At 43.1% G+C, this 9,925-nt stretch overlaps 1 protein-coding gene across 3 annotated transcripts in view; it reads left to right on the forward strand.

Annotated features, from left to right (window-relative positions):
* The window catches only part of LOC126404194 (neurexin-2-like), an 813,153-nt gene extending 803,758 nt beyond the window's left edge, over positions 1-9,395 (forward strand). For all 3 annotated transcript variants that reach the window (XM_050067247.1, XM_050067245.1, XM_050067246.1), the window contains one exon: positions 6,288-9,395. In XM_050067247.1, coding sequence (XP_049923204.1) covers positions 6,288-7,180 — 893 coding nt within the window. In that variant the 3' untranslated portion in view covers positions 7,181-9,395. The remainder of the gene's footprint in view (positions 1-6,287) is intronic.
* The last annotated feature ends 530 nt before the right edge of the window (positions 9,396-9,925 follow it).

The raw sequence follows: 9,925 nt of genomic DNA on the forward strand, positions 1-9,925 counted from the left end.
CCGTTGATTGGACTTAGCCTTAACGGTACATCCCGCAGATGCTTGATCTGTTTGGGATGTTGAAAATTTGGAGGCCTGGTCGACACCTTGAGTTCTTTGTCACATTCCTCAGGCCATTCCTGAGCAATTTTTGTGGTGTGGCATGGCGTGTTGTCCTGCTGGGATGGCCACTGCCATGGGGGAGTGCCGTTACCATGAGGGGGTTTACTTGATCTGCAACGTTGTTTAGGTGGGTCCCGCATGTCAAGTGGTATCCACATGAATACCAGGACCAAAGGTTTCCCAGCAGAACATTGTAACGAAATGATCAATGTTATTTACTTCACCCTTCAGTGGTTTTAATGTTGAGTCTGATCGGTGTATATTCACTGTGTATCTATGACTGCTATTGAGCAGCGTCGCAGTTACAGTAGTTAAACAATGAGCATCAAAGAGAGCTTCATAGAGATCAGTCAGGGGAATCAGTTATTACATCTGTTGGCTCTACAGAAATGAATGCAGAGACCGGTGCTCAGTCAGCTCAGTCTGCTGTTAAATGCACATATCAAAAAGTGAAGAACTGTATTATTCAACATTATTCAGATGCCTTGTAACCATTTTACTTCAGACTGGTCAGTGGTGCATTTTATCATTAAGTATTTCTGCTGCAAATCCATGTTTACTAAAACTTACTAATCTATTGAAATTACAATTAAAATTGGATGTTAACCCAGAGCAGTGGAGGGAGAATGGGTTCTTTATTCACTTCAAACAGTAAACAAACATCATAGTTTCTTCCAGGAGCTTCACAATTTATTTTGACCAAGCTATTTCTTAATTACTCAGTTTTCTATTGCTTGTATTTCCCAAGAGCCAATTAGCTTTGCAGTTGTTTGACCTTTTCATTTAAAAAATACACTCAAAAGGAAATCTTAGAGGAGCAAAGAGATGTGAAGCCGATGAAGAGTTAATTTGCGAAAACAGATAAAACGCCATTTGGATTGATATTCCCTCCAGTGCACAATAAAAAGAACATGTTTTATCTGATAGCACATGATGTATCAGATAACATTTTGCAAATGGACCCTTTGTATATACTTGGTTGCAGCACCATGGTAAGAGTAAAAAACAAGATAGACACACCAGGACCATGCCATCGCAGGGAGGTGATGAAGTAGTAGATGTTGATATATCTGCAACAAGTAGAGATTCTCTGTGCACTGAGATTTATTACCGCAGTGAGGTTGAAACATCAGGCGGGCTGGAGAAACAAATCCAGCCAGGTTCATGGAGCTGATCCAGTTGCTGATGAGCTGTAGGGAGGTGACTTTGACTGTAGCCAATATGTGACTCTCAGTGAGACACGATATGGGTGGGGCATCATCCCTTTGTGTCAGAATAAATCACTTTGTCTGAGAGCGACAGCAGCAAATGCAGCATTTGTAAACGGTTTATGGAGTCGCATGTCTGAAGAATCTGGGTTTTTTTCCTCCCTATTGCACAGAGTACATGGCTATTATTGTACCTATTGCGGCATGATTTAAAAGCATGCAAGGGAACATTTAATATGCTCGGACACGCTGTTGGATTTTCCATCTGCAGCCTAATCAAAGCTGAATTATAGAATGCTCAAACTCCAAACAACCTTTTTGCGCTAAATATTTCAAATGGATGCGAGCGGGGCAACGTGATCGGTAGAATAATGATGTTTGTCAGGAGATCGACATAGATGCATCACTATCCATCTGCCCTGTTCTCATGTTGAGTAAATACAAGGGGGTGACTCATACTGGCAGCTCTGTGGAGTGGCGTGTGGGTAAAGATAAAGAAGAAATTTCATCATGTGGGCTAAACGTGGTTCCACTGCCTCAGCTGTTCAAATCAATGGAGTCAAACTCAATCAATCAAGCTGAATACCTTTGAGTCTCTCTCGCTTTAATGCTTAAATTGCAGCAATGCAATGTTCAAGAAAGAGACGCCCACACACTGGAATCATGTTATATGTATTTTTCAGCACTGTTTGCATCAGAGCAGGTCTCAGTCAGGCCTGGTTTCGGTGCAAACACTGCTGACTGAACCAGTATGAGGGGTTTTTGACGTAAAATAAAATAACTAAATATCTCATGCTCACTTGGGTTTGCCGTTGACAACCTCCTGCATGTTAAAAATCCATCAAATTGTGAGTTTCCTCTGGTTTCATATCAGGCTGTAGTTCTTGGCAGCTTTCAGCAAGAGAACACGTCTATTAACAACATATGTCTTTTTCCTCAGCCTGTCAGCAACCTGCCTGGGTATTAACTGAGCAATCAGAGCTGCATACAGAGGGAAGAGGGTGCAGTCGTGGAGAAGGGAAAAAACCAATTGAAGGTGTTGATAGGTTTAAACTATGGGTGCCGTAGGCTTGGGTCACACAACAGGAAATGACAGGATGGTTCATTTGATAACTGCCTACTGTGCTGAGATATGGCTCACTCTGTGTATGAGGGCTGAAGTTCATTATCTTTCTGGTAGCCACTGCCTGCCAGTCATATGGGATGATGGCCTTCAGGCTTTGGCTCAACTGAGCGCTACGAGTACAGCAGAGTGACGTGGCACCATGTCCTAACAGCATGCATGCGTCTGACCATCGCATAACAACAGATGCTCTCTGTCCACACTGATTCTGTTAGATATGCACTTTGTTACGCCATGTAAATAAACCACGTAGCTATCAGCTGTCCGCTCCAGATCAGACTGGAGACATACAAGGGGTGAGTAGCCTTCTTGCCATCTTCCTACGTTTGTACTTTTTAAACAGAAAACACATTTTATATTGTGATATTTGCTAGGAATGACATACAATACAGCCAACAGCAAGTAGGTTGGTATTACCTATGGTCATTCCAGCTGACACTTTTAAATAAAAAGGTATCCTATAGATACCATCTATTATGGTACTTTCAACACAAGTGACAGGAATAAATGCAAACAGCACATCCAACAAAAGTTTTGCTCAAAACAGCAGGCCATGTTGCCGTTGACGCTCTCTCGATCGCATTCAGTTATTTGTCTTAAAAATCCTTTACTGTTAACTAGAGTTGGGTCAGTTTCTGGTTTTGCTGGTCCAGTCTGGGGAACAAGCTTAAACCAGTTTGATTTTATGCGAAGAGGCTGAACAAGTATTTGTCATTCTGACATGTTCTGGGGGGGAGTGGCGCATATTGTGTTTGCTTGCTAGAAAGTTAATGTGTTTTTTGGGGTGACAAAACATGGCAAAGTTAGTTTCTCAAGAAAACTAAAACTGAGCCAGTACGCAACATTTTGGATTTGAAGGCAACGAAAGAGGTGTCCTAACTGGCCTCAAGCGAAGCAGCGCGTCATAATGAGCTTAACTTTTGTTGGACGCCATGTTTTTACTTATTCCTGTCACTCACTTTGAGAGCTCCACAATGAACGACGAATGTCTCATTCATGAGGTTAAAATGAGGAATTATCTACATGATACCTCCTTATTTACTACAAAAACCAATATAAGGTGGCAGCTGAGTGGAGGGAGATCGCCAGGAAGCTTACAGTTTCTGGGAAGGTAAATGACCATCGCTACTAACGACCTAGGCCACTTGCTGTTGGCTGTATGGTCTGTCATAATATAAAACGTGTTTCTGTTTAAAAAGTACAAATGTAGGAAGATAGCAAGCAGGCTACTCATCCATCAAAAGTGGTTGTGTCTCCAGTATTGCCTTGACTGCACAGCTGATATATATGTGGTTTTGCTGACATCACGTAACAGAAGTGCATATTTACTGGATTCGGCGTGGACAGAGCTTCAATGTTATATGGTGAAACGCGATAGTCGGACGCTCGTTTGCTATTAGGACACAATGTTATTAGAGTCCACTCGAGAGTGGCTGCTGAGTCAAGTGCGAGACCAAGTGGTAAAATTCTGTTGTCCAGTTTGGCTTTATATCAAACTGGTTTGAAAATTTTATAGCCCAACTCTACTGTTGAAGACTTCCATAATATCTACATTTGCTTCCAGAAAATCTCACGAATCCTTTTAAAGCACTTTTCTAAGGGTTCATATAAGATAGACTTCAGATAAAAAACGTTCAAATGAAGCAGTGTCCCTGATTCTGCGAAGGTGTTTACAATCACAAGACCCTCCATTTGCTATGTCAGCCACATGTACTGTAAGTGGGGCACACAGTGAGTGGAGACACTCCTCAGTAATTGGTGGGCTGCAGGTATAAAGCTTGAAATTGCACTTGCAGCATCTCTACCATACTAACAGATGGCAAAGTAAAGATAGCGACACTGCCATCTCCTCCATCGCCCTCAGTCACACGTACGTCCCATATCTCTGTGGAACTATCTCTGAGGTCCCCAAAACATTTTTTTTTTTTTTCTTCTCCTGTGACTTTGACAAGTTATTTCAGAAAACCAAAAGATTTCTTGGAACGCACTAAACTTGCAAAAATCCTTCCTGGTGCGACTCTTCTTTGTTCCTTAAATGTGACACTGCGCTCCGCTGTCCTCTCAGCCTTCAAGGTGAAACACAGCCCTCAAACGCAGAAAGAAAGGGAATATAATGGCAAGAAATAACTTGAGCATTGCCATGGAAACTAGCCTTTCCAGCAATAGCACAGAAATAAGAAGTTAGGAGAAAGGTTGAAGAATTCCTACATTTGTTTCCTGTTACAGCTTTCACATTTTGCTTCATTTCAAGGCCTGTTTTTCTCAAGTGTGTTGTTATATGCTGATATGTTTAGTGGCTTTGTTAACTCAATGCATCACCCTCTGTAAACAAAGCCTTTGCTATTCTGAAAATGTATGGTTGTATGACTGACAAAGTTTTGGGGGGCTTGAGCGTTGCTGAGCTGAATAAAAAGCTACGGGGGAATTGTTCCAATCCCAACACCTCCCCCTTACAAATCTCCCATCATCCCTGAAATGCCTGACCCAACCCCCTCCCCCTCTGAGTCACTCTGATTTACCTCATCAAATGAACAAAGAGCCAGAGTCATGATTTTATGCTGGTGATGTTGGCATTTCTTTGGTCATGTTTTACTGTTACCTTCCCTTTTTCTCCCCCTCCAAGATGTGCCATAATCTAATCCCCCCTGCCATGTTTTTTCAAATGTTTCCTTGACTGTGACCCTTACACATTTGCCACACTGAAGGAAAAATTGTTCTGAAGTTAACAGTAGTGTATAAACTGATATTCTGCCATGTTCTGTTCACATACTCCCATATGTTTAACCCTGAACTCCAGCTGGGCCTGTCGTAAGATTCCTCCTGAATGAATGCAACTTTTATCAATGATATTGTTACACACCCAATAATCTTTATTTAATTTGGGTGTTTTCACTGTGGGCTAAAATCAGATTACATAACCAAAGCTTGACAACAAATTCTGGCTCATTAAGACGATTTCTGTAACTTATGTTAGTGGCTGTTAAAGAAGGATATCATTGCCCCATGTTTATGTGTAGTGTTTGGGAGGGAACTGGGCATCAGGGAGCAGTAGTGTTTAATGCTGTCTCTCAGTTTACTGAGAGTTTGGGTTGGAAATTAGGGGCATCACTTTCCTGCAGCAGCTCCTGAGGGGTTGCATACAGATTAAGATAATTAGAAATGAGCCATCACAACCATGCCCAAAGGGGGAAAAGGGATTGAGCCCATTCTTCATGAGAATTCTGAAAACATTTCTTTACATTATGATTATTTTTTACGCAAAAGGGGAGAGGAGGTAAAGAAGGGTGGGGGAAGTTGTTTATCACTATCCGAGAACAATCTTACACAGCTTTCTTTTTGTAATTTTTTTTTCATGCAAAAATCATGCGGCCAATTTGTTGATGTAAGTGACCTGAACCTCGTGGTTTGCTATCTTATTTAACCAATCACAGCAGAAACATCTGTTAGTGTAGTCAGCATAGGTGACACTAGAAAGTTAGCAGTGTAGTAAGTTAGATGTTAAGTTGTTCAGTGTAATTTGTAGTCTACTTTTATCTTGTTTTAGTGATATAACATGTAGGTCTGTGCAGCATAGGGAGATAGGTCAGAACAGCCAGGAGCAGGTGCAGAGTAGATAGAGTATTGTCTTACATCTTGTATTTATTTCAGTTCACAGTTAGTCAGCATATTAACTTTTTTAAATAGAACAGACTAACTAAACTTATATAACTAACCTCATGTTAAGTTTTAGTGCTGTTCTAATACTGGTGTTGCTGTATTCATTTGAACTGTTTTTCTTCTGTTCATCTGGAGGTGGTCGCTTTCTCAGTCGGTCTCTAACACGCTTTTCCTCCGTTGTCTCTTTCTTGTCCTAGGAGGTGAATTAGTGTTGCCCATAATAACGGTGGACTCCCTAGACCCCCCATCCATCGCCACCCGCTACCCAGTAATCCCCCCACCCCCCACCACCTACCGCCCTTTCCTCACCCTGCTCGAAACCACCAAAGAGTCCCTCCCCTTGCCCAACGGCCGGCCCCCCTGCCCCTTGGACCAGGAGGACTGCGAGGAGACCATCGAGGTGTCGGCATACGGCTCGGGGGAGATGACCGAGTCGGATGACGAGGACTATTACAAAAACTCCCCCCTGGTCACCGACAGGACTGTCCTCCCTCCTCCCCCGGCCGTCGAGGGCAGTGTCCAGAACCCCCAAGACCGCCATTTCTCCCGCTCCCCAAACTCCCATCGCCCACCTCTCTCCTCCACCCCCACGGCCAACCCCGACCAGCTCAGCCCACACATCAAGCCGGCCGCCGGCGGCAGCAGCAGTAGCAACAACAAAATCCCCGCCGGAAAAATGAACACCCGGGACCAGGTGCTGCTGCCGCCGGCCCACCCCTCTTCCGACCCAGGCCACCGCAGAGTCCCAGGAATAACCTATCCCCCAAATTTCCCCCATGTTCCCACTCCAGACCCCACGTCTCCTGAGAGAGGGCTCCCAGGTGCCGTGGAGGTGCAGCAGTCCAGCAGCACCACGGGAATGGTGGTCGGCATCGTGGCGGCCGCCGCCCTCTGCATCCTCATCCTGCTCTACGCCATGTACAAGTACCGCAACCGCGACGAAGGCTCCTACCAGGTGGACCAGAGCCGCAACTATATCAGTAATTCAGCCACACAGAGCAACGGAGCCCTGGTGAAGGAGAAACAGCCCAGCACTGCCAAGACGGTCACCAAGAACAAGAAGAACAAAGACAAAGAGTACTACGTCTGAGGGAGCGCCGCCGTGACACACAGAGACAGACAGTAGATGCACTTAGAGAAGGAAAGAGACAAGAGGGAGAAAGAGGGAGAGAGAACAGGCAGTATATGGAAAATGGCGACAGAGGGTAAATCATTTAAAACTCAGTATTGTCAGGTGGCCATACATGTTACTAATTCCAGTCTAATCAGAGGGAGGCAGAAAAATAAGAAGGCAAGGTGACATCATGGTTCTGTTCACACCATTCAGCATTGCTTTCATTTGACTACTTATTAAATGTTAACCATGGTGTGGATTTAAGGAAAGGCTACTACACTTCAGATCTCAACACATACTGTGCCAACAACCGTGTACCAAATGCTGATAAAACAGTGATTTATGGGTAAGCACACGACAGTTTGTTTAATATCTTGAGTACTGTAGGACAGCACCACCATCAGTATTTGTGTCATGGTCTGTGCTTCACTCTGAGGCAAGCTTGTAGTGTAAGCCTTCACCTTGGACAGTATCAACATATTATTTTCCACCTGTTTGAATTAGCAACTTGACATCCCTCTGTAAAATCGATATACTGCCAGCTTACAGAAACATTGTGTCAAATCCAGCTCTCCCGCCTCTGTAAGTGTTCCACGTCTGATCTCTTACCTCTCGTCGGATCTCTCTCTCTCTTCCTCTCATTCGCTCGTGCACTCTGTTTCTCTCCTTGTCTACGGTGCTCCGCAGCTGATGCGACGTAAACTCTGCCGTGTTTCAAGCATGTAGTATTCATTTACGAAAAAGAGATAAAAACTGTTTTTCTTTCTGTGGAGTTTTAAAAAAAAAACAAAAAATATGACGATGATTGATGATCATAACAACGTTAAACGTAGCAACTATGTGAGATACCACCGCTCCAACCTACTGGATGATAACTTGTACGTTTAGCCGCCAAAAACTTGTTGAGGCCAAAACCCCTTGGTCGTCCTTTGTTCCAGCAGATCTGTGTCATGTGTTTCTGGGGCTCCAAGGCGCCCCCTAGCGGGCCAGCAGAGAAACTGTCACGTCCTTACAGTTACTAATAACCGAAAAACAGAAAAAACCTCCAGCAAACAAGATGAACTCTGTTCTATATAATTATAAATATATGTATAGACGTTGCAGAAACCTATGGACCTAAAGCGTGAGCGAGTGGAAAAGCGAGAGTACGCTGATCATGCGCAGCGAAGACAGACTTTAGGATTTTTGACGTCAGAACAGTGACACCGCCCAAACACCCCACTCCCCAGACCCCACCCCTCTCATGAACAGTACGGCTGATGCAACGCCTTGCTGCAAGACTCAGTCACTTTGGTTTGCTCTTTTCTGTTCTTTTTTTATTTGATTCTTTTCTCTGGAGAAATGAGAGACATTTTAGGGAAATTCTGAATTCATTCTCGCTGGAGTTCCACTGTGGAGAGAGATACCTTGCAGCTGAAAAAGCGACTGTGTCTTTCGCCCCCCTCTCTAGCCTGACTGGACTGATGGCAGCCAATGGGCAAAGCAAACTTTGTGGGAAGAGCACACAAATAAAAAGGTGAACGGCAGTTCCCTGGAAGATGTACAACAGAACTCTAGTATTCCAATTTTCTCAACTCTATTAAAAAAGAAAACTGTACCATGAAAAGAAAAGAAAAATCCTGAAAAAAGTTTGTGAAATGTCTAAATATTTGACTCTCATCCCATTACTAAGAGAAATGTGTTTTCCCTACTATCATTCCTGTTTGGAGAAAAAAATGACTATGATTCTGGGAAATGGAAATTTCTATGTATTTTCTTTTGGTAATTGAGCAAATGTGATTTGGGTTATGAACATGAAACCATGCATTCTCCTTTTATTCCACTCTCCATCTGTCATCCTCAAACTATTTTTTGTCCTGCATCTATTCCTTTTTTCTCTGTACGGCAGATTGTATGTCCCCATACCCTGTGGAGAAAGCAGGCTCTATCCATCCTCCATATTTTTTTTTAAATTATTTTATATCTATTTCTGTCTATATGGCTGGAGACAAGATGGCAGCCACTTCATTTGACAGGCTCCATTGATTCACTCTCCTGCCACGTCCGTCTGGTTTCTCTCTTTCTCCATTCCAAGCATACTCCTCCCAGTATCTTCCTGTTCTTTCTAAATGTTATTGTAAAGTGTTCCAGTGAGATGACTCTAAATATGTGTACATTAACAGAGGGAATACACTTGGTTATATACTTCTTACTCCCTGTGTTGCGTGGTCTCTTTATCGTCTGATTGTCTCTCGGTTTGATTTGAGTAACTGGACTGTTAGAAAAACCTGCGCTTGAGTTTGATTTCCAACTTTGGCAGACCGCTAAGACCGCTTCAAATGCTGGTGGATTTCATCTCTCCCTAGTGGCTCTACTTTAGCAGTCAAAATATATTACCTGTATTTATCAATTTTCCAAATTAGTCCAATATTTAGAAAATAAGTTAGTTTAGGGTCACTTCCAAGTATTGCTAGGATAAGAATCTTTTAATGTGAGAACTGGAAGGTTGACTTATTAGCCACAAAGTGTTTTAGTTTATATGTGTTTTAGTTTATATACATTGTAGAAATCAGTGTTAAAGTCCTTTTACACATGCACTGCAACCCTGAACTTACCTACACATTACTCAGAGGAACTTTATGTGAGGACGCAGATATCCAAATCAATTGAACTGGACATCAAACGGACTTTACCCTGCCAGCTCCCTAGTGCAAAGTCTGTGTAATGTCCAGTTGAGCCCAT

This window comes from Epinephelus moara, chromosome 17 (assembly GCF_006386435.1).
Source record: "Epinephelus moara isolate mb chromosome 17, YSFRI_EMoa_1.0, whole genome shotgun sequence".
NCBI classification, from domain to species: Eukaryota; Metazoa; Chordata; class Actinopteri; order Perciformes; family Serranidae; genus Epinephelus; species Epinephelus moara.